Source organism: Ictalurus punctatus, chromosome 2, assembly GCF_001660625.3.
Source record: "Ictalurus punctatus breed USDA103 chromosome 2, Coco_2.0, whole genome shotgun sequence".
Classification (NCBI taxonomy): Eukaryota; Metazoa; Chordata; class Actinopteri; order Siluriformes; family Ictaluridae; genus Ictalurus; species Ictalurus punctatus.
Window position 1 is genome coordinate 21,717,938 of NC_030417.2, and position 25,347 is coordinate 21,743,284.

General features: G+C 39.6%; 1 protein-coding gene and 1 long non-coding RNA gene across 2 annotated transcripts in view; both read right to left on the bottom strand.

Annotated features, from left to right (window-relative positions):
- Positions 1–25,347, bottom strand: part of coro7 (coronin 7) — a 136,623-nt gene that overhangs the window by 66,673 nt on the left and 44,603 nt on the right. Inside the window, exons 8-9 of the mRNA XM_017488247.3 lie at positions 15,950–16,033; positions 15,765–15,847 (exon numbers count right to left, since the gene is read on the bottom strand). Coding sequence (XP_017343736.1) covers positions 15,765–15,847; positions 15,950–16,033 — 167 coding nt within the window. The remainder of the gene's footprint in view (positions 1–15,764; positions 15,848–15,949; positions 16,034–25,347) is intronic.
- LOC128628904 (uncharacterized) lies at positions 291–7,570 on the bottom strand. The gene is made up of 2 exons (XR_008393146.1): positions 2,504–7,570; positions 291–1,892 (listed from the first exon to the last, which is right to left on the bottom strand). It is a non-coding gene; the product is annotated as an uncharacterized LOC128628904 (long non-coding RNA).

Consider the following 25,347-nt stretch of genomic DNA (forward strand, 5'->3'; position numbering starts at 1 on the left):
CACTGCAAAGATTGTTGGCAAAAAGATGACTTTTTGCAAAATAATACATGGAAGGGTGAGGATCCAGGTCTACAAGGCTCAAACAAAACTGAACACTCACTCAACAATAGTAAGGAATGAACAGAGCCAATGAAGAGTTTTCTGTCCATGACCAAAGCAGTCAGCTATAAAGTGAAACATGGCATGAAGTGAATGAACAAGCACAACAGGAATGGTTGTAGATATGCACTGTGTGCTCCATTTTGCACTATTTGCATGTCTGTATGTATGTGTATGTATGTGTGTGTGTGTGTGTGTGTGTGTGTGTGTGTGTGTGTGTGTGTGTGTGTGTGTGTGTGTGTGTGTGTGTGTGTGTGTGTGTGTGTGTGTGTGTGTGTGTCATTGACTAGCTAGGATGAGTGTACAATCCAGTGGTCAGAACTCCTGTAAGAATAGTGTCCCATCCAGCATAAAAGTAACCAGCCTCAACAACTGCATATTCACCATTCAATATACATGGTAAAGGCAATGGGAGCCCCACCACACACTCTTTATCCCTGTTAACCTATAAAAACTGAAACCCACTTCCTAAATGTTTTTTTTTCCTGAAGGAGGGCCTCTTGCTTTCTGCCCTTCTCCAAATATCTCATGTGAGGAGCTTTGTGCTTTGTCCAGTGTTGTTTTTTTCTTACACTCTCGCTGCTACAGATCATGCAGGCCATAGCTGTCTGATTTATACCCCTCTCATATATAGTGTCCATTGACTGCCTGTTTGTCCAGGACTGGCCATCCCAGCACAATCAGACAAACAGCAGACCATGTGATGCAAAAAGAAGTCTCCAAGAACCTCAAAATTTCATCAAAGGATCTGCTAGTAAGTCCTGCAACTGTTGGTGTGTATGCTTCTACAATCAGAAAGAGATTGCACAAATATGACCTGCATAGGAGGTGTTCCAGAAATAAATAAATAAATCATTTTTTTTTTAAAAAAACTTTAGAGCATATTTTACTTTAGACCAATGAGCATATAGGCAAAGACCAGGCCTTTTGGAATAATGTGCTATGGACAGACGCATCAAAGCTAGAGTTGTTTGGCCACAGAAACAGCAGACCAAAGACATGTTTGGTACAGACCAAAGACAGCTTCTCAGGAGAAGCACCTCATAGCACGGTGGTGAAAATGTTATGGTTTGGGGTTGCTTCGCTGCCTCAGGGAGCTTGCATTCACTGATTCAACTATGAATTCTGCATCATATCAAAGGGTGCTTGAAGATAATGAGAGGCCATCTGTCCAAAAGTTGAAATTGAACCAAAAGTGGACTTTTCAACAGAATAATGATCCTAAGCAAATGAATGGTCCTAAGATTTGAAATGGACAATACATGCAAGAAAACATTCAAATATCATGCATACTGCATGGGAGAGTGGTCAAAAATTCTTTCTTTCTTTCTTTCTTTCTTTCTTTCTTTCTTTCTTTCTTTCTTTCTTTCTCTCATCTTCACTAACTACTCTCAGAGTCATGGTGGATCTGGAGTCCATCTCAGGAACACTGGACTCAAGGCCGGAATACACAATCACAGGGCACCCTATACACATACTCATTCATACGAGGGTCAGTGAAAGACCCTGGAGATGTGAGCCAGCAACACTAGATTTGATAAATATGAGGCTTAGGCTTAATGTAACCTTCTTGAGACACCACATGACATACATGCAAAAACACAGTGTACAGTATCAAAAAGTGTCTTTTGAAAGACAGAACAGTTTAATCAATAGAAACTGTAAATCATATTGTTTGTCCAGGTCAGTTGTAACTAAAAAACACATGAATTACAAATTCAAATTTAACTCTGAATTCTCAAAGGCACAAAAACAAATATAGTGGAGCATACTTCAAAAGCAATACACCCTGACTTTTTGTAACTGAAAAGTTTGCTCGTTATTTTCCTGTGCTTTCGCAATGTGCTGTTTTTCTTTGCTTTTACACTTTTGTCATTTCTAAAGATGATGAGTATTATAATACACTAAATGAAGAATTTAGGAAACCATAAACTAATATGATTTTTTTTTTTTTAAAGCACAGGCTGCAAGTCGGTTTAAAAGATATGATGGGATATGAAAAGATATGATTCCGTGCAGATTACAAGTACAAAGGCAATGAAATGCAGTTAGAATCTAACCAGAAGTACAAAACAGTAAATTGCATTAAGTGTCAAGTACAAAGTATAGTGGCAGTATAGTGCAAGCGACAAGTACTTATGGCACGTTATCAACAGATGGAATATTAGGCATAAATATAAATGAGTCTGGAGACAAGTAAAGTTTCTACAATAATTTGCAAACAGGTAGAAAACAATGCTTCATACACTTCTGGTTTTAAAAACATGGAAACTTAATTGTTATGTGTACTCCAATAAAATATATAATATTAGCTAACACCTCGGATATACAGTATACCACTAGAAAACATGCACATTGGCTAAGACTGTTTTGTGCTGAGGAAACAATGTCAACAGATAAGAACCAGCTGAGACATAGTAAGGATGTAAAATCAGTGTGTTTTTGTGAATCTGTACTCAAACCCGCATTCTAGTCCCCGTATGTGAGTGCACCTGGACACAATGCTGTGTGTGTATTGTTTCTCTTTTCTTTCAACTCTAGGAGCATGTCTATGGAAAAGTCCACAAGACCTGAATGGTAGTGATGACAAAGGCTGTGTGTGTGTGTGTGTGTGTGTGTGTGTGTGTGTGTGTGTGTGTGTGTGTGTGTGTGTGTGTGTGTGTGTGTGTATGCACATGCTTGTGTAGGAATGTTGATCTTCCAGACTGTCTGCTGTATGAGCCACACAGGAACGTGTTGATCTTACTGTAAAAGTCAGTCCACCTTACTATGATAGATGAGTGAATACGTGATAAACATTTAGTGCTGAGTGATGCTATGAAAAAGGTTCGTTATAATCATGCGTACATTTATGTATGTACTACAGTATAATGATAATGAGTCTTTATTGATCACATATACACATGCACAATGAAATTCTTTACTTCGCATACCCCAGCATGTCAGGAAGCTGGGGTCAGAGCACAGGGTCCGCCATGATACAGCGCCCCTGGAGCAGAGAGGGTTAAGGGCCTTGCTCAAGGGCCCAACAGTGGCAGCTTGGCAGTGCTGGGGCTTGACCCCCCAACCTTCTGATCAGTAACGCAGAGCCTTAACCACCATGCCAGCACTGCCCCTATGCAAGATGTAAGCATATAAATCACCCAATACATAAAATACTTTCCCCAAAAATATCTTGTGTATTTTTTTTCAATGGCTAAACCCTAACTGGAAAAGTCTTAATTATTTTAAACTCTCTCCGATCACATTAACAGTTTGAGTGAACCCTAGGTTAAAATCCCAGAAAATATACACACCTGTAATTCAATTTAAAATGTATTAAATAAAACAAAAACCTGACAAATAAAACATAAACATCAAACTGCTGCACGTTGAGCTACAGTACCTACACAGTAGCTGAGAAAGAAGTATTGAAAAGACTCAGCTCAAACCTCGAGCCACATCAACCAACAAAAATGAGCTGACCATGCAGTTTTCCCCTTAAAGCAAACTTCACTGGGAAAATCCTCAAATCCAGTTTGAATCCAGAGCTCTCAATGAAGTGACAGATAAAAGCCGCTGCTTTAGTGAACACTCCTCCATGCTGCTGCCTTTCTTATTACCTTCTCTCATTCCATCTTTAATCCTTTTTTACCCTTCCCTGATTGTTTATAATTTATTATTATTTTCTTCATTGTTTCATCTTACTTTCATACTTACATTATCTTATTCGTTACTTCTTTCTCCTACATGCTTTACTTTCATACTGTTCTTTTCTATTATTTACTTTTTATTACTTAATTCTCTCTCTTTTCTTTCAGTCTTTCTTTCTCCTGCTTTTTTGAATAAGTTCATTCTTTCCTTTCTTTGGAAGGCGAAACGACAGTTTGGTGCTGTTTTAAATTTGGTTGTATTTGGTTTTATTGTAGATTTTTGATCCTCACACAGAACCTACAGCCAGGTGTGCTGAGTTATCATAATACTGCCAAGATGAACAGATGAATGAGGACTGTTGTTCTTTCAAACCCGCTGGGCCTCGTCTCTTTTTAAACACATCTCGTTTAGTCCTTTCAGTCTTTCTCTACACAGCTGAAAGCTCGTTTTAAGCAATATTACCAACCAACAATGGTAAATGTGGCTAACAGTGTATGAAAGCTAGTGGCTAAGAAGTTGGTATGGATTAGTTCAGAAAGTCTGAACTTGCAATCAACCAAAACGCAGACTACAGCACCTTTGAACACTGACAGCTGGCATATCCAAACACTTAAACTAATCACAGGATGTTTCCAAAGGCTGATCTAATGACTAAATAAAACTTCAGCTTGACAGGAGTGCAGCAGTGAACACAGGCAAATTAAATACATGTCAACTGCGAGGGCAAGCTAGTAAGTCCTCTATCTCCTAACACTAATATATCTCCCTGTGGACTTCTTGTGATCTTGTGGACAAACAAATCTTACCAGGGATATGAGAATGGACAGATGAACATGCCACCTGTCAGCAGCCAATAAAATGCTTGCACTGACATACAGCCATCTACAAAGCCAGTGATGTTTGTACAAGTGATAGCCTGGAAAAGCTCATCCATAAATAATGAAATGGAAAAATAACAGATTATAGAGTACATTTAGAAGAGAAAAGGCTAGACAGATTTTTTTTTAAATTTGCAATATTTATAAACAGCTAGAATCTGACTTCCTGCCTAGCCTAATTTGTTAGTCTAATTTGTTAGACTAAGATGTTAGTCTAACCTGCCATTAGCCAGCAAACAGGCTAACTTACTTGAATACAGCTGTTAATGTTAACGAATTAGTGAATCTCAACATTCTTCTTCAAATTAGATGGAATTCATGTGTTCTTTGGAGGCAAAGGAAATGCCTCGGTTTATACAAGTCTTTGCTTACTCTAGCATATTGAGATATTTTACTGACTACGTTTAGATGGACAGCAGTAATCTAATTATTGACCTTATTCTGAATAAGACAATATTGTGATTAAGGTGTTTACATGAGTTGCTTTTAGAATACTCCATTCATGTTCCCGTTTTACATGTTATAGAACATAGATCAATTAATGTCACACGTCCCCACGCCACGCCGTCCGACGTCCCCTCCAGAATTTAACATATCAACATACAGTTGGTCTTCGTTATGGTACCGTATACAGTTTTGGGTGTTTCATTTTACGAAGGATTCAAGTGCAGTTAATTATTTATCATGCTATACGTGCTAATAGACGACTGCTTGAAGCCATGGGCTGCGTCCAAAACTTACCAAAACGTATTTCACCTACTATATAGTAGGTGAGTATGTGGTTTCAGACGCAGCCATGCTCTCTTGTTTACCATCAAACGGTTGAAAACTTCCGTATGTGTACGTGTCCTATCGCAAAATGCGGTGTAAACTCCCACACGACGTTAATAGTGTGATTAAGGTGTGTACATGTCTATAACGCACGTCGATAATACAACTAAAACAGGAATACTCCACGTCTTAATTCGATTTGTGTTTACTTCGAATATTTATTTTTTCGGATTAAGGTCATCACTAATTGCTGTTTACATGGTAGTTTCTTAATCAGAATATCATCTTAATCTGGTTAATATAGGAATATTGTTGTCTATGTAAACGTACTGACTGATGTACGGCCAGGGGTGCTCATCCTCAGTTCCACTCTGCAGTCTGGTGGCTTTGTCATCAACAGATGCACAAGGATAGCTAGAGCACTAACCAGTATGAGAAGAATACAGCCGGTGACGATTCCTGATTGTTTTTTTACTCTGACTAACTTGATTGATGACTGAAAGCTAAACTGAGCCCAATTAATTGATGTATAGCATACAGTCATTGGCTGGAAGAGAGAAGAGACCTTCAATATTTGTAATGAGTACTTTCACTAATATTCATGTGAAGTATAAATATCCCAAAATAATATTCAAGTATAGTAACGAAGTTACTTAAGCAGTGTCCTACCATGCATGTAGTTGGCTATAGCTGTGAGCATCCAGCTTTGAATTAAAATATAGTTCTACTGTTTCAACTTTACTGGATAAACAGACAGAACTGATTTTTGCCACAGTCATCAAATTTGGGAACCTATTAAGTGGGTTTTGCATAATGTCTCAATGGCAAGGCCTTTATTTATAACCTTTCTTGCAGCTGTTCTTCTTGCAGCTGACGTTTTGCAGCGGTAAGAACAAAACCAATTAACAGATTTAATTATCTTACTTAAAAATGTAACGTCTTCCAGGTTTTCCTAATTAAATAAAAAAATATATATATCATGCTTTTCCACTGCTTCAAGTTAACTGTGCAATTTAAAGGAAGTGAGTAGGAATTGAGAGCAGTAATTGGCTGCATGTGTGTATATGTGTATGGTGACCTGCCACTGCTGGTTGGCTGCAGTATGTGGGCCACTGGAACCCTGGCAGCACAGGAAAGCGGGAACCTTAATGGGAAACAGGTTTGTTCACTTTATGAGCGCAGAGCGAGGACTGCCATTCAACAGGCTGGCCCTAGTCACAAACCTTCATTTACACACAGGAGCTCCAAACCACAGGCCCTCTGGCTCAAGAATGAGAATGACAGTAACAGCACTAACACACAAAGAGCTCTTTGGGTGAGAGAAAGATGAGGAAGATGGAGAGAAGGATATGGAGAATTTCACCATATCATCTCTGTTTTAATGGATGGAGAAATGGAGCTGGGAGGCCTATCACATTGCATTTCATCCATGTGTTGTGAATAATGGTTGGGCTAGATCCACTCACATTCTGCCTGGGTTGCCAAACTTACCCCTGCCATCCCCCCAACACACACACACACACACACACACACACACACACACACACAGAGAGAGTCCAGCGTGGCTACTGAATACCAATAGTCAAAGAAAAGAGTCTTTCAGAGCCATCATCATAACACAGATGGGTTCAGCACATGGCCATTTAAGCCTGATTATACATCTACTAAAAGAAGCCACAGTATAGACCGATGCTCTCATTGCATGGCTATTCCTAATGCAAATATGAAATGTAACAGTGCCACCAGACAGAGTAATGGACAGTCCTGATTTAACGCACAGGGCACTTTCACTGCTATTACACCGTTTGGAAATCAGAGCAAAATGTTTTTGTGTAGTTTGCAATTTGCTTTGGTTTGGTTTAACACTGCCCACATTTAAATAAACCTAAAAGTGGAAAAAATAGGCAGAAGGGTACCTGTCTTTAGGGTACCACTCTTTACAGGTGTCTACATCTTACTGTGATTGTTGCATTCTCAACTGCCAATTTAAACAGACTAAATTCTGCATATGTTGAAGTACACTTAGAAAAAAACGATCAAATCTGGAACCTTTAAGGGTTCTTTGGTTGTCCCTCTGGGAGAACTGGTTCAAATTCCATGCACTTACAACAGAGTGTTTCCTTATCAGAGGTTGTAAACTAGAACCCTTTAATATGAAAAGAACCCTTAATATACATATAACTCACTAAATCACCCTTGATATATAAAAACATTTTCATATAAAAACATTTATATGAAAAAAAAAATATACACAAAATGAAGCATTAAATAAGTAATGGGGAGTACAATACAATGACTATTTAAAATGCCACATAAGAGAAACAACTAATCAGTGGAAAACTATCCAGGTGAAATAAAAATATAAAAACTCCACAGCAATTACTACCACCTTTCATATATTTCCACATGAGTTTGGCAAAATTAGGTGAAAAACATCCATTGGACATTTGTGAGTGTTTCAATCTGCAATCCCATGGTCTTGTGTTGGATCTGCGTTCTAATCGCAGCGTGACAAATGATCATCAGGTGGATATTTGATGGGTTGTTGACTCATATAAAAATAACATCTGAGATTTCCAGAGCTCCAAATTTTGGGTCATACTGTCATGAAGCCTATGATTAACCTCATAGGTTATACCCTCATCTGACCAGCAAGTTACTGCCACTCCAAGCAGCACTGCTCTTCAATCTATAAAAGCTGTGATGGTTAAACCACAACTGGGCTCCTCTTCAGCATGGTTCTGCCTGGATCAGCAGAAAGAACTTCTAAGACAGTTTGTTAGACTAAGAAAAATCCTTGACCTTGAGAGTAGAATATGGGACTATTGTATCCCCAACCAAATGCACACCACATGTAAATCCATGAACTGAGCTCAGCATGTACCCCAAACACCTGCCCTTATTACAGGGGAGGGACCACTGCATCTGGGTCTGATGCAGCTTTTGATTGGGGAAGAGAGGGATTGGATCTATGTACAAAAGGTGCATGCAATCAAACTGGTTAAGGAGGGCTTGGGATGATTACACTGGATGGCTGAGCCTAAGCCTGGCCCAAAATCTTTTCTAAATCGATTCCCCCCATGGCCCTGTGTGTTCAGAGTTTGCACGTTCTCCCCATGCTGCAAGGGTTTCCTCCGGGTATTCCGGTTTCCTCCCCGAGTCCAAAGACATGCATGGTAGGCTGATTGGCATGTTCACAGTGTCCGCAGTGAATGAATGGGTGCGTGAACTTGTATGTGATTGTGCCCTGCGATAGATTGGCACCCTGTCCAGGGTGTACCCCGCCTTGTGCCCCATGCTTCCTGGGATAGGCTCCAGGTTCCCCACGACCCTGAAAGATAAGCAGTATAGAAAATGGATGGATGGATGGACATTACCAGCCAGCTCCTAGAGCCTAGCCCACACTAGACTGCTTTCAGACAGAAACTTGGCTTGGCCTGATGAAGCCATTTTTCATCTCCTACAGTTAGTGAAATGTTAAGGAAGGCTTTCAGTGGGCTCCTGCTGAATCAGCAGTTGGTAAAGCTGAAACAAATTTAGGACATTTAGAAGTTTGGATAGAGTTTTTCGAAAAAACTATATGGGAGTATTTGGTTGTACATTTACAACTCATTTAGTGATATTTTCTGTAATTGCAGACAATTAGTGAAGGTAGTGAACTTCCTACTGAATTTACGATTTAGTCACACTGCATCCGCACCCTAAAGGCCCACTTAGGCCCTAATACAGGACAGGTGGAGAAAAAGCAACAGTGTTTGATTCAAATAGACTAAACTCTGCATTTGTGAAAGCTGCCTTAGAGAAAAGGTAAAAATCTGGAACCTTTAATGGCTCTTCGGTTGCCCCTATGGGAAAAACCTTAAAGGTCTATGTAGAACCCTACATACATTGCAAAGAAGAACCTTTTAGGATGCTAAGAACCCTTAATATATAAAGAACTCACAGAATAACCCTTTGCAAGAGTACATACTAATATGAAAAATGCTACATTGATGAAGCAATGAAGCATTAATTAATGATGTTAATTACATAGTGCAAAAGTAATCATCCCCCTGGAATTTATCCGATTTGTCTGCATATAAGTTGACAAACTGGCATATTCTTCTGTTTTATTGCAAACTCCTGTTGTCTTACAGTGAATTTTCAAAGTCAGAATGAATTATTGGCCAGCAAGTATTTGAAAAGAAAATCAAAAACTGAAAAATGCTGCTTTCATAAGTATTCAACCCTCCCTAGGTTCTGGAAGCTCCAGATTAAAGACATTATCTGACTTATAATTGGCCTTCACCTGTGAATATTAAAGTGCACCTATTATGCTTTTTTCAAATATAACCTTTCATGTAGTGTGTTATAGAGCTGTTTGTCAATGTAAAAATCTTTAAAGTTTAAAAAATCAAAGTGCACGACAAATGGAGTTATTGACTCCCAAAAGAAGAAACCGATTCTGAACAGCTGAAACGAGTCATTAGTAATTCCAGACTTGCTTCCTGCACTAACCTACATAGGTTGGTAACAAAAAACCCAATCACAACAGACTGGGACATCTGACCAATCAGAGCAGCGTAGGCTCTCTGAAAGAAGGAGTTTAGAGTGAACAGATCCTTGAGCAAATCATTTGTGACGCTAAATTAGGCACGTTTATATAGCATAATAGGTGCACTTTAAAACAGCTCCCATTTTATGAACAAAAAGTACCTCAGGTAATCTACCACTGAAGAGAGTTGTAGATTGTAGAGTTGTCAGTTTGTAGGAAATGAGTGAAAATGAACACTAAGGACCATTCTAAGCAAGTTACAGATAAGAAAATACAATTTCATAACTTCAGAATAGGGTGTAAAATTATATCTAAGTGTTTGGACATCCCACTGAGCACTGTTGGTTCAATAGTGAGGAAGTAGAAGTTGCATCACACCACCTAAGCACTACCTAGATGAGACCCTCCCTTAAAATTAAGCGCAAAGCAAGACAGACTGGCGAGGGAAGTCTCAGTGAGGCCAAAAGGCACTCCGAAGAAGTTTCAGGGAACAGTGGCTGAGAGTAGGGAGGGTGGCTAGAAACAAACCATTGCTCAAAAAGAATAACCCAGTGAAGATGTGTGATAAGACCAGGATCAAGATCCTGTATTTAGTTTCAATTGTTAGGTGTGCTGCAAACCTAATGCAGTCCCTAACTTAATTAATGCCATCCCCACAGTGAAATATTATGGTGGCAGCATCATGCTCTGGGGATACTTTTCATCCTGAGACCCTGGGCTTCTTGTCAAAATTGAAGGGAGAATACAGGCGATATTATAAGAGAACCTGTTCCAGTCCTTAAAAAAACTAAACCTGAGAGAAACTTCACCTGCCAGCAGGACAATGGTCTCAAACACAAGGCAAAAGCAATGCAGGAGTGGTTTTTTTTTAAAAAAAAAGTCAATGTTCTACAATGGTTAAATCATTGTAAATGAAAGTCCAAGTCTGAATCCCATTGATAATCTGGGGCACCTTTAGTGATATTGCAGACAATTAGTGAGACTATTGAGCTTTCTACTGAATCGACTCTTTAGTGACGCTGCATCCGCACAATAAATGCCTATATAAGGTCTAATGTACTGACTAATGACAGTTCCTAAATAACTAATGTGCCTCGTGCTCAGTTCTCCTGAAGTAGGCAGCCCTTTAACAGGACACAGGCAGGAAATGGTATGATGTAGCTGCATTGGCTGAAAAACCTGGTTGCAATTGAAACAAATTGTAATGTTCTCTGATTGCAGCAGTGCCAGATGGACCAATTAAACTCATTAGAATGATATGTATTGGAGGTAGTAATTAGGTAGCATATGGGTGGAGGCAGAGAAGATGAGAGGGAAAGATCAGATAAGAGAGAATGTAGATGCCAACAATGTCAGCCCATGAAAAAAATATCTTAAATAAATAATCGCTCACAAAGTCCTTTTTGCACCATTTTTGTAATTATTCAGTCAGTCAATAATTACACTATATGGCATTACAATGACTAAATCGCCAAAACAGAAGTTCTGGTCAGACTTACTTAGGCTAGTTGGCACCCAAAGGCTTAATGCAACAGAGAATGGTATATTAAGAACCTTCTCAGACAAAAGGGACTAAAACGTTATTATATGACAGGCTAATAGATGGGGGAGCGGTGCTCAAAAAACACTTGAGACATGTGAAAAGAGCACACAAGCTGGATTTGAGGCAATCATATAAAATCCTACTCTACAACAACATGCATTGTTCAAGACACATGATATTTTAATAAACAGTTTCAAATCAAGTCTGGCAGAAATCAGGAATTTTATTTATTTATTTTTTTTCATTGTCTTGCACTGAATGCAGAATTAAAGGCATAGTACACTTAGTTTGAACTCAGCATCCCAAATGAATGAGCAACCCCATAATATAGTTGCAAAACAATGCAAAAGCAACGGTGCCTATGGTTATTCATGCAAACCCGAATGAAACAATGCCCTGGCAGATCGTGGGGGGTGGATGATTAGGGCCTGCTCTCATTTGCAAGAGCCTGAGGTATGTGGCTTCTCTAAACACATGGTGTTTGAACATAACTGTGTGTCAGCAGTGTGTGTAAACAACCACCCTACAACGGTAAAAATCCACCCACTCCTTTTTTTCTATTCCCCATAAATCATAAACAGTGTCTCAAAATGAATCGTTTTCATATTCTCTCCAACGTGACATCACGTTGGAATAGGCTCCGCCCACGACTGGTTATGGACTCTGCTCTATTAGCATAGATCCTCTCCTAAGTGAGCTGCACACAGTCCGCCATGTTCTCCACGCTGGATCAGCTACACAGATAAGAAGAATGTCTCAGCTTCGTAAGTTTTCTGTTGTTGGCTGCAAAAATTAATTTTAGAGTCTTCATGTCCTCCCGGCATCAGAGCCACTGAAGACACAGTGGAGAAGTTTTATTTTTGAAGGAAATGTGCCCCAAAAAACAGCTAAATTCATGCATGTTTGTGCGCATCATTTTATACCACACTGCTTTGTGAATGAGGGTTATATAAAGCAGGGCTTGCTGTAAAAGTTGATTCTCATGCATGGATCAGTACCAATGTGAATGTTTGCAAATCGCCTTTCCGAAAGAGCTTGTTAGCAGATTCCACGGCTAATGCGGCTAAAGTTACCGCAGTCTCTGATTGAATTCACAGAGACCAGAGCTATCTCGGCATTTTTATTTTTAACCCAAAAACACTTACTGTCTGTATAATTCATGAATTCACCTTTATTATGCACAATACAGTAAGGTATTTTTGAAAACTGTATGTTTTGTGCGAATCATTCTACACCAGACTGCTTTGTCAATGAGTTTGTTAGCAGATTGTACGGCTAATGTGGCTAAAGTAACCACTGTCTCTGATTGTATTCACAGAGTAACTATTCAGAAACTGGTTCATTCCTGGTTCATTCTCATAGTCGTTACTTCTGCCGGAGTCTCTCCTATGTCAATGTCCGAGTGTGGTTCAACTTATAGGGGCCGCATCTGTACCCTAGGAAACACAACAACCGTCCTCGTTATGGCCCTGCGAGAGATGACATTCCGGGGAACTTTGAGTCATTTAAGGACCTCTGGTCTGGGTATCTCAAACTTTTACATGCTTTGGGAGCTGCGCATAACAAGGGGGATTGGGGGTCTCTGTTAACCGCAGAAAGATGACGCGATATCCCTGGCCTGTCTTGGGCGCAGAGCGATTGCCACGGCGCAGCCAGCATGGGAAATGAAGCTCAAGGTTGATCCCGACGTTAACCACAGAGCTAGAGGGAGAAGCGACACTCTCTGCAACGTCAGAGGGGGGAACAAAGTTCTCCGCACGGCCAGAAGGGGACAGGAAAGGGGGCTGCATCCATTTTTGGTCTGGCTTTCTGTCACAAATGGAGATGGTAGATACAGATGCACGTGCAAATGCAGGTGATTTAACAAAACAGTTAAAAATTTAACAAAACACAAAAGAAACACTAAGCATATGTGAACAGGGAAACAACCATAAAACAAGACCCGGGAGATGAGAGCACATCACATGACGTCAGACAAATAAAGCCAGACATTGAGACTTAAATACACACAGGTGCTCATTAACCGAGATGAGAGTCAGGTGCGGATGGTCATGTGACCGTGATGCAGCGGTGCAGTGGCTGCTGGGAATTTAAGTCCCTAATTCCTTCCGGAGATTCATAACAGGACCATGGCTTCAGCAGCAGATCTTGACTTGGATTTAATCAGAATCACTTTGTTGATGACAGATGTATAATTACTTTTGAGCAAGCGTTTAAATGTGATTGGTTCATTTTGAACACAGTCACAAGCCCCGTTATAAAAGGGTGTGCACCCTTATGCAAACAGAATATTGTACGTTTTTTCATTTTCTTTATTTGCCTAAAACATTTCTATTTGTTTTGTTTTTGTTTTTACATGAATTTTGTTGGTTGCTACAGTATATCACATGAAAGGTGAAAAACATCTGACATGTGGTTTCACACAAACCTGCAAGTTTAACAGGGGTACGTACACTTTTTATATCCAATATAGTTAACTAGTTAGGTGCTTTAATACAGACAGGGAAATGAACGAGCTGTAACAACTGTGTAGCTATAACCTATCCTCTGCTGATAAAGTTTTTTATGTAGCACATCGTGTTTGCCTCAACAACAAATAAATCGCACACAAAAATAAATTAATTAATTAATCACCAATACACTGGCCAACATATTGGTTATCAGCTGTGCTCCTTTCTCCCCACATTGGAAATATTATTTGAGTCTGATTAGTATCTAAGTATTTGGTTAGTAAGCAAAAATCATGTAAACAACTGACCGACTTGTACACATCCAAGCCTTTTCACACACTCATGTCAGACAAGTGCAGAGCAGGATTTATTTATTTTTAGTTTTGTTTTTTGTTTTTTACAACAGATTATCAGCACACCAATTCTGAAGTCCATTGGAACCACCTACAATAACCTGCATATATGTTCACACCCACCTCAGACTTTTACACTTTTAGAACTACTAGAACTACAAATCAAAAGATGATTTTCAATCTTTGATCTACACAAAATAATCCATGTTTCAATGGAAACAATAAGCATAGCATACGCATAGAAAGGTTACGATGTTAATGTGGGCATAACAGAAGGTCACAAAGCTTGTCAACAGATTATGCAGCTCTCCTCATGGTACACTCGTCACTCTAACCCCAGCACTCTGACACACGGTCCACAGTCAGCTGTGCAAACTGCAACATTCCTCATCCTGTGACTACTGCACTGGCACAGTGCCAAAGAAAGAACACGTTGCTCGTCAGGCTAAGCGTACGTCCATTTTTAGTACTTTGTGATAGTGTTTGTTTAGTTCTGGCACAATGCGTCTGTCGGCAGGAACATCAGCACTGGTGAAAACTCATCAATATTTCAGAAGTTAACAAGGCCTATCTGTATGATTTTAACAATAGTGCTCAGTGTCCAGGGGCAATTTATGAGGGGGATTTCACGGTGTTACATGAGGTTAGCTATTTGCCTACCAAAAACCCAGAGGAAATGAGAGAGGTAAAACGTGGGTTGGTGGGCTGCCAGCGGAGGCCATTTGGAGTCGTTTAATGTAAACACCAATTTCTCAGCCAAACAAAGGAGGTCAAAGTAGTCTCATTCCAACCAGGAACTTTGCTCAGAAAATACATCTACACATTGGTAAAGACCATGTTAAAGAATCTACAACTCCACGTTCCCTGTGTGAAGACCCTTTGTATTTCCCCTCCCTTTCCTTAGACACCTCATGTGCGAGTGGAGCCTCAGTGAGCAGCACACTCCACCTTAGCAGAACCACACAGCTGCTACCATAGCAGTGCCACAACATTACTGTATAAACACCACATTTCTGTCCACAGTGTTGCTTCCCACTTCACTTCTCCCTTGCGTGTGTGTGTGTGTGTGTGTGTGTGTGTGTGTGTGTGTGTGTGTGTGTGTGTGTGAGTGTGTGTGTGTGTTTACAGCAACTCTCAGAGGCACAGACTCACTCACTATGCAGACACATTACAGCAGGATGGAAGCCCATCACATTTAAGAAAAGCAAATTCAAGGGCATGCCAATGGAAAAGAATTTTGAAGAGTGCTGAGTGTTGTTTTAACAACGATACCTGACACATTATTTACTTAACTAACAACAGAACTGTTATAATGTGTAAGAGTATGTAAAACTATATGTAAGAGTGCATAGGCCTCTATTCCTAGGAAGAATGTGAAGCTACTAGGGGCAGCAGGAGTGATGTTACTATTGCAGCACACAGAGCTGTGCACAAAACTGTTTTCAGTCAGTCCAACACTGTTGAGGAAGTTGGACAGGGTATCTGTTTTGTGTTGAAACTCACCCATTGGAGGTGGCTAAAGACACGGAGCTCAGCGAGGAGTTCAGCTTCCTGTAATCCCACAGCCGCACCTCCTGCTGCCGATTCTGAACCACACACGCACACACACACACACACACACACACACACACAATATTTATAGGCTCTTGGCTATATTGCATTATCTCTCTGATATATGTATATATTACCTGATTGAATCCAGTAGTGAGGATATAATCATCTTTCACCCAGAGAACACGAGAATCCTTGTTGCTATAAAGAACTTGAGCACACTGTAGAGAGAAAATGACCAACATTAAGTTTTATGCTATAAATCTGTTATAATCAAACTGTGCAGTGAATTATAATAAGACTTTATGCATGATTATTTGTTTGTTGTTTTAATTCAATCAATGTATCACTTAACACAATAGAAAAAGCAGGAGAGACAGCATCATGGACAGTTCTGTAAGCGTCTCTAATGAAGGGAAAATGTGTTCTAGAATGCTTTTTATCTTAAAATGTTGAAAAATGAAAACAGATGGGTCTGGCCATTTTGAGGTTGTTTTTTTAATTAAAAATTTCTTCAGAGAGAAAACACACTTTAAAACACTGTGTTCTAAACGCCATTACAACATCAACATTAGAAAGAAGACGAGCTTCACATAGAGCTTAGCTAGTTAATTGGATAACAAAATTGTATAATTGAAAATACTGATAGAAAATATACAGTTGAAAATCAGATGGAATAAGAAGCAAAGCCATGATTAATGATTCATGATTGATGATGGTAGCAACCACAATAGTGATGAAATCTGAGTGAACGATTAAAAGACTGAAATACTCAAGAGGCAGTAAAGGACATGACTGTGACTAAAAATGTGTTTTTTGAGCCACTAAAAGACCAATTAATTACTCTGACATCATCCATAATCGCAATGTCTGAAAAAATCTGAATGCAGACATAGTTGTACATAGTGTGTGTGTATGTGTGTGGGTATGCATGTGGGTGGGTGGGTGTGTGTTAATGTGGAAAGAGACACTAATCACTAGAAGGAATGAGAAAAGGATGGGACAGTTACTGTACAGACTAAACAACAGTTTAGGCTATGCACTGGACTCTGATGTGACCAACTTCCAAGCATCATATTATTAATATGCTTTCAACATAACATCTATGGAAACCTCAGTACCTGCACTGTACCATGTTCTTCTATGTATGGACTGATATACATAAGGCCACCTTTATTGCTTCCAGTCCCAAGTACCATTGGGGAGAGTTAGCACAGTGGTTAAGATATTGGACTACTGATTGGAAGGTCATGTGTTCAAATCCCAGCACTGAACTGCTTAGTTGTATAAATGAGATCGCTCTGGATAAATGCCATAAATGTAACTGTAAGTCTACAAGAAAAATACACTATAAGAAGAATAAACCTGTTTACCCAGTAACTCAGGCTTCTGAAAGGGCTAACTACAGCCTAGAAAACACAGTAACAAGAAACTACATCTCTCTACGAAAATCTATGACCAAAGAGAACGTGAGTAAGGTCATGTGTCTGTATGGCTACATTGAGCTTTCAGCATGCATCATTAGCAAATCCTCAACTTTCTCCAAAAGATGTCAAAGCGCTCCAGGAATTAAGGAATAATGTCAATGGAAGAGGTGAAGAAATAAATCAGCTCTGTTTACCACTCTCCATTCTCCTGGTGTGACCTTTCATGCCTGATCACCATTTTCAGATTTTCTGCCATTACTGGATGTTGGACAAATACTGGCCGATGTCGGGAAATATTCTGTGCTACAAGCGCGACGATAGTTTATTGCCAGGAAAGGTCCTGAATTCTGGAGGGCTAATTAGCTTGCCAAACCAAAGGCAAATGCCTGAATATGAGTATTTGCTGTATGAAAAACACCAGGGCCCAATAGGACCCATGGTTCCACAGGCGCCATGGTGTTTCCATGTAACATGAGGTTTGCTGGCCTCATCTCTCAAAATTAGGGCTGTCATTTTTATGGGAAGGTCGTCACTGACCCAGAACCAGGGGGAGGAAGAACGCATGACATGGCAGCAGCGCTGGATAATAAGAACAAGCTGATCTACTGCTGCTGACACTTTGGAGCGGGGTTAGTATATTTAAGGAAAGAAAGAGAGGGAAAAAAATGACAGGGGAACAGGAAAGACCACGTGTGCTGTCCACTAAAAGAGGCTTGAAGTTAAATGATGGCAAAGCAGGCCTTGCCTTTTCCAAACAGTGAATATACATACATTTGAACGTGCATGCAGGTATATTTCAGTGGGTAATATTGTGGCTAGTATATTCAGTGCCAGCTCAGGGTTAAGGCTTTGCACTACTACTCACAACGTTATTTTGTATTTAACATCAACACAAAGAAACGACTGCCGAATTTCACCAAGACCGTAGAGCAGTTGAAACTTTAAAGTGGTGATATTGGCATTTTCATACTTGGACTGAATGCTCGAGTCTGCACTCAACCAAACTGAACAGAACACAGGGCATGTCATCCTACAGGAATACCTGCAAATGTGGAGCCAGTCATGTATAAAAGAAGATTTTAGCTGTGCAGGCTGGCACAAGACAAAATATTTTTCATGATGTTCTCAGTGCAAGAACTTGTACCAAAAATCCTCACAAAAACCCTCTTTAAATGATATAGACAATGCTTTTATACAAGATATATAACTGTATATCACATACAATCCAGGTATCCATTCTCCATTATGAAGAATATATGTACATTAATAATATATAAATTCAAATTATTTTCTTCCAGTTTATGGCCACGTTTTCATTTTATGCACATCAAGATTTTTTCTAGTTAACAAAAACAAAACAAAACAAAAAAGTACAAAAAAATATACTCAAATTAACAAGAACACGTAAAAAGAAACCAGAAATACTGTCTCAGAAACACTGGAAAAGCATACATGTTTTTTTTGTTGTTGTTGTTGTTGTTTTTAATATTGCTTTTTTGTTGTTAAATATTGCTTTGTCTGTGCAGTATTTGTGTGACTTTTTGTGATTATATGACTTGTGATTTGCGTGTGGGGGTAATTTAGTGTGGTTGCCTGCAAAAACAGAGCAAGTCCCCATTACAAAAATGCTGCAGTGTTCTGCATTCTCTTTCGAAATATAAGATAAATAGTTACAGAAATTTCTGTCCTCCTATCTACATCTACTAAACATAAAATATCAAATCTAAATTAAAGAAATCATTTAAAAAAATTTTTTTAAAAAGGTAAACTATAACATTTGTGCAAGTGCACTGACCAGTAAATATCTAAGTGCCAAAAAAAAAGGTTTATTAATGGCAGTTACATTACATATACAGCTCAAATATATCAATATTACCTTGTTTGGCAAATGCTACTCCTATTTACCCATATTTTGTTCTACAATACAAATATATTTTTCACACTATTTATTTGATTATTGGGCAAACCATGGCTGTTGAAAATCATACATCTCTGTGATTGTAAGGCAGAGTACTGATGAGATTAGTTGAAGGACGAAGGCGAGAATTGCGATGCTCTTTGTTTATTCGGGGTCGAGAGGGAGTTTGGGTGGGGAGGTGGACATCACGCTTTGGAACCCGTTGGAACTTATTTCAGAAGAATGGAATTTTATCTCTCCTCTCCCTCTCTCTGGAGGAATGATGCCACACGCCACACTTTAGACATAGAGATTCACTCTGATCCACTGCTTCAACCAGCCTTAATTACAGGAAGTAACACTAGGGCATCATGCTGGACAATATGAGCTGTTTTCATTAAAGCCATTAAATTACAGCATGTTTGAGTCTCACTTGCTCTGTGCGCTTCTGGGTCCAAAGAACACGAGGACGAATGTTTCAAATCCGCACACACCCTGCACATAAACCTCTAAACCGAGCCGACCTCATCAAAATGTCACTTAATATGTGCTTCTCTAAGGGCTGTAGCTCATAGCATATCATTCTTTTAATCAAAGCCACTGGGAAGCCAATGGGATTACAGCCAATTTGTTGGCAACCAGACAGTAATGTATTCACTGGAAGCAATCCAAATATTTCCAAATCTGGAATACAAAACACATAACCATGTGTCTGTGGTGCGCAGTCCAGCATCTTAACTATGAAAGTGAATCTACAGAGTGCAGCTTTTAGCTACAAGTAGTTCAGGAGAGCAGACCTACACATGACCCAGTGACTCACCAATGGCAGTAAATCAACCGGAAAAACTATTTCGCTAACACTCAAAGTCACTGCAGTTTGCAGGAGAACCATTCTCTCTTCAGCTCCAGAGCAATCACCTCGAAAACTAGTCCTTCGTGTTTTTTTTTTCCTCCAGTGTGATGGACAACGTTTCTCTGTTCCCTAATAACTCTGCTTGTATTTATGGTTGGGTCATGGGGTGTCAATAATGAAGAGATACAAGATGTGTAAGCTGAAAACATTTCAGCCTGTGGGAATTAAAGTACTCACTGGTCTTGTCTGTCAAGTTTCTGAGGTGTAAAAACGGCCAAAATACTCTTTCTTCTACCGACAAGGAAGTACCATAGAATGTCTTTTTGTGGTTGAACCCCCAGCCCTTCCCTCCTAGTAATTACGTGTGAGTGCATGAGGAAAGAAGGGGTGTGACCAGAGCAAAAGAGGTTGAAGGAATCAACAACCTCAGGCTGATTTTCAAGCGAGATATGTTTGCCTGCGAATACAAATCTACCTCGACTAAAGGGAAGTTGACGCGATGCCGTTATTGTGTAATTCGGTGACAAAGGCACGTGGAGGCCTAGGCTCTGAGTGTAACAACATCTGGCAGAGCCTTTCTTGCTGAAAACTAGAAAGTAGTCTTGTGCAGATCTAAATCTAATAAACACTAGTATTGCACAGTAATGTGTGGAATATGTCTCAACCTATCGTGTTCTGGAGATTTCACAGTGGGAGGAAGTGAGGTAACGTCTCTATTGATTGGATCATTCCATCAGGCTATAGGGCAGATGCAGGTCCTTATTGATGATGTAATCAGCATGTGCAGCTATGGTAGGAAGGTGGGGAGGAGAGGACGGGCGCATCTATCACACGGCTTGGCAAATAAATACTCACTCCCATGTAGGCTGTGGGACCATGCTGCAAATGACATCAGTGCTTCCTGTACAGATGAGTAAGAATGTGTGTCCATATGTGTTTATTTAAATAAATCTTTTTTGAACACCAGATGGAGGTTAGATTACATTAGAAATAAAAATGATACAGCCCTAAATAATAAATAAATAAGTAAATAAACAGCTCCTGGCAACAAAATAGACTAGCACCTTTCTACACCTCATTTTGTGCAGAGGTTAAGCAGACGGAGAGTGCATCTGTGTCTGACAGGGAATGCTGATCCACCCACTGGGAGAAATATCAGGTGTCTATATGCACATATGGGAATAATCATCCCCCCTGCTCCTGCTTTAGGCCTGCTTTCCTCCTTGTGAGCGCCATGGTGGAAAGAATAGGAAAATGTAGGCCTCAGCTATTTAGGGCTTTGGTGCAAGTTCATATTTTCCTTCCTGCGTAACCATCTTGCTTTGCTCATGACTTTTCCAGCCGCATCCCCTCGTCTCCCCGCTACGCTCCATCAAAAGCGGCTTGGCTGAGACCTACGAACCTGCTTTCTTCAATGGCTCGGCACGTTCGTCATTCTTAGATTTGGGGGGATTTTGGCTGTGGTTGATGTTCCAGCAGTAACGTGAACCTCTCCTGCATAGCTTCAGCACAACCTTATGCCAGAACAGGACTAATTAAACTGATAGAATCTGATTCAAAGGAGTTTATTTCCAACCCTACATAGGTTAGTAAGGTGAGCAGGAGGAAATTAACCTGATGTGTAATCTGGCCCAATGTCCAGCACAACAGTGCCCTGCTTCTTTTCTTTTCTGCCTCTCTGAACCTTTCCTGCACATTGTAATCCCCCTCTCCTACTCTTTTTCTTCTAATCTTGGCCTTTTCCTTTAATCTATTTGAAACAGAACATGTGCTTCCATTTTCAATTTGTGATTAAAGCACTTGATGCAAACCTGTTTTAGTGCTTCATTTTCTAACATGGGGAATAATTCTCTTTCCCTAACCCCACATTTCTACTACATCTTTTCAATTAGGGGCTGATCAGAAGAACTACAAAAGAGAGAGCCAAGGGGAGAAACATAGGAGAAAATGAAACACAACCCAGACATTTTGTTCTTTTGTTTCAGTAGCACATACCTAATATTTATTTCTTTAAAAAAATAAATAAAGACTTCCACCTTTCTGATGCTGTTCTCTGAAATATATCCAATCCATCTCTACCTAAAGACTCCTTACTTTTTCCACCCAAACACTATCACTCTTAGCCACTTGGAAAAACAAAAGAAGAAGAAAAAATCTTTGCCAGACGCAGCCAAAGCTCAACGGAGGGCCCCAGGAATGACACCACACAGCTGTGAAAGCAGTCATTCAAGTTATCGTCCTTTATATGTGGAGGGTCATGCCAACGTTATAGGCACACTTGCTTATGTATTTGAAGGGGGTATAAACACACACACATTAGAGCCAACTCCCACTCAAGGCAAGGTCATGATGACATCAGAAAGGCCTTTATAATTAAGCTCTACTTTCTTTGAACTCAACCTGACTGCTTATTCGTCTAAACGAGCCGTCTCTTTATTTCTTTCAGAGTGCACACCATTGCTTAAAAAAAAAATATATATATATATATATATATATATATATATATATATATATATATATATATATATATATATAGATGGATAGATAGATAGATAGATACACACACACACAAGTGTCAAATGATATGAAACAGAACAACAAGTTCCACTAGGCTCAAACCTCTGCTGATGGAATACCCAATATATCACATAAATATCAGATAAATATAGCACCATTTCTAAATGGCTTATCCAGGCAGAGGTTTTCCGTCTGTATTGTTTTCATCTTTAATATTTTTCTATTTGCCCTGGGAATCGTCCCAGAGGCTTTCTGGGAACATGCTGGGAAAATGGAAGAATAGAAGTTGAAGAGAGGGGGGTAGAGGCCAAGAGGACAAACAGGGGGTGCAGGGGTTAAACTTCTTCATGATGCGTATTTGGGATCACTAAGCTCTCCTCTGAGTGCACATATAAAGAGAGAGCGGTAAATTGTGAAAACCTCAGTCGACTCTTGTTAGTGTTGGTGGCCTGCTGAACAGTTCAGTATTCATATATGTGAAAATAGATCTCAGAGAAAAGAAAAGGCTTTTGGTGATTCAAGACGACTGGTAGAATTCATACGGAAAAGAATCATAGTTTCATCTTGGCAGGTAATCTCTGGGTGCAAAAGCTTTGGATGTTAGTCAGGAGTTAAAATTATACCCACTGCAATACAGAGTCCATTTGAATGACACAGGCGTCAATTCCCATACCACGATTGATTGCAACACAGCCGCACACCACTAATAACGTCAGCAAGAGAGAAAAACACTCCTATTCAAGCTTAAATTGCTCAGAAAAATGGAAAGAGGGATTGGAGAAAAATCAAAAATTCAGAGAAAATGAGCAGGAGAAAGATATACAGAGGAAGGAATAGGGAACATGAGATTCCAATAACAAAATTAAAAAAAAAACATATGGAAAGGTGTGATGGCAGTGGGCATCAGAATACGCACAGATCGAATAGGCATGGGTGGGTTTTGTTTTGTTTTGTTTTTTTATGTGAGAGGCTAAAAATACGAGAAAAAAAACGTAGAAAAAAAAAAACGTACACTCTTTCTGTTCTGTGGACAGCTTTCTCACCGGTGTTGGCTTTCAGCACCTGGCAATCGCCTTATAAGGGTCCACTACAACACTTCTTTCATTTCCGGCATATCTTTCTCTCCCTCATCAGCTTCTGAGCAATACTCATTAAGGAAGTGCAAAAGGGTGTGTTGTGAAATAGGTATATTTTAAGTTGAACTCTTTCCCCCCTTTGAGTACGGATGATTTAGATTCCATGAATTGTCAAATCCTCGCTCATAAACTGTTTTAGATTTAGGAAACACATGATGCAAATTTGAAAATAACACTGGAAGGTAATCGACTTCCTTAAAAAGAAAAACAATCTGGGGTTTTCCAAGTCAGCTTCTCCAGGCCACCCTTTTAAGGTAAGTGAAGTTTTATTTAGAGGTTGCGCTTCCGCACCAATGGACAGGTGACAATATTCGGACCTGTGCCTTGCCAAGAGGCACATGCATTCAGACAGAGTGAAGACTTCCGGAGCTTTATGCGTTACGTCTAAAACGGAAAGAGGAGAGTAATCTAATCCAGGTCCTGCGATTGCCGGGGAAAATCAACAGGGTGTAAAAGCCATTAGAGTGTGAGAGAGCCAAGTCTTTGAAATTCACAGTGACTCATGAAAACACTCAGGCTGCTGCCACGTTCATTTTCCTTGGCTTCACTTTGCATTTCTTTGCAAAAACACCATCTGCAGAGGCAGTGTTTTAAATTGAGATTAAATTGGAGAAAAATATATTCTCATACGGAGCTGCACCTGGTTGTATCTGGTTTTGCAATCAAACCCCATATTTCACAGTGCATCCTATCCAAGTCGATATTAAAAGCGGCACAAAAACATCACTACTCTATTATTTTTTCACATATTTGTCAAAATTCTTGCATGTGTTTTTATTTCCTGCTTTTGGGATGGCATGAGCAAACAATGATACTTGTCAAGAATCTGCAAAGGGCATTAAATGCACAGTGAAAACAAAATAAAACACCAGAGTGGGAAGAGAACCTGTCATTATTTTGCCACTACACTAATTGGCATGACCTCCCAGACAACTGACTGCCAGTGTGGCACAAGCCTCAAGCACTGCCAGATGTGCTGAAGCAAGCAGCTGTCATTGGCCCGCTGGGTGCCCAATCCCTTGGATACCATGCCTCACAGCCTTGGTGCTCTGATTACAGCAGGATGGATGTGAGAGAAGATTTTGCAGAAGTAAAACATAGCTATAAAATTTAATTATATAATTAGCTGCCTAGTTAAGCAGATTTTGAACCATTAGTGGGGTGTTGACAAACAGATTTGGAAAGCAGCATGTGGATAGCTGTCCTCTGATTGGTTTTGAAGGTGACTTTACATGCATCTTTCTTGATGAAAGCTAACCCACTTCTGTACACTACACAAAAGTGTTATAATAGTCTGAAAAGATAGAATCCACCCAAGTAGAGTTACTAAATAAGGATTTTTTTATATATATATACCATGATAAACAAACAACAAAAAAGTACAGAAGAGACTAAAATAAAACTAGACTGGTACTAGAATTGTATATTCCAATGCAGGATGTATGACCAAGAAAATGAGAGTGAGAGAGAGAGAGAGAAATAAAGAAAGAAAGGGATCTACTGTGCTTTTTGTTATTTACAGCTCTTTCACAGCTAGCAGATTTTCATTCACCCATAACCTTTTATTTAAGAGACTCTTTTTTTCTCTCATACTATTGCACTGACATCACAGGGCTAAAGTAGCTAACAAGTACTGGTGGCTTAGAAAAACCAACGGGCCTTAAACGAAGCAAAGTGCTTGCTGAATTTATTACAATGCCATTGT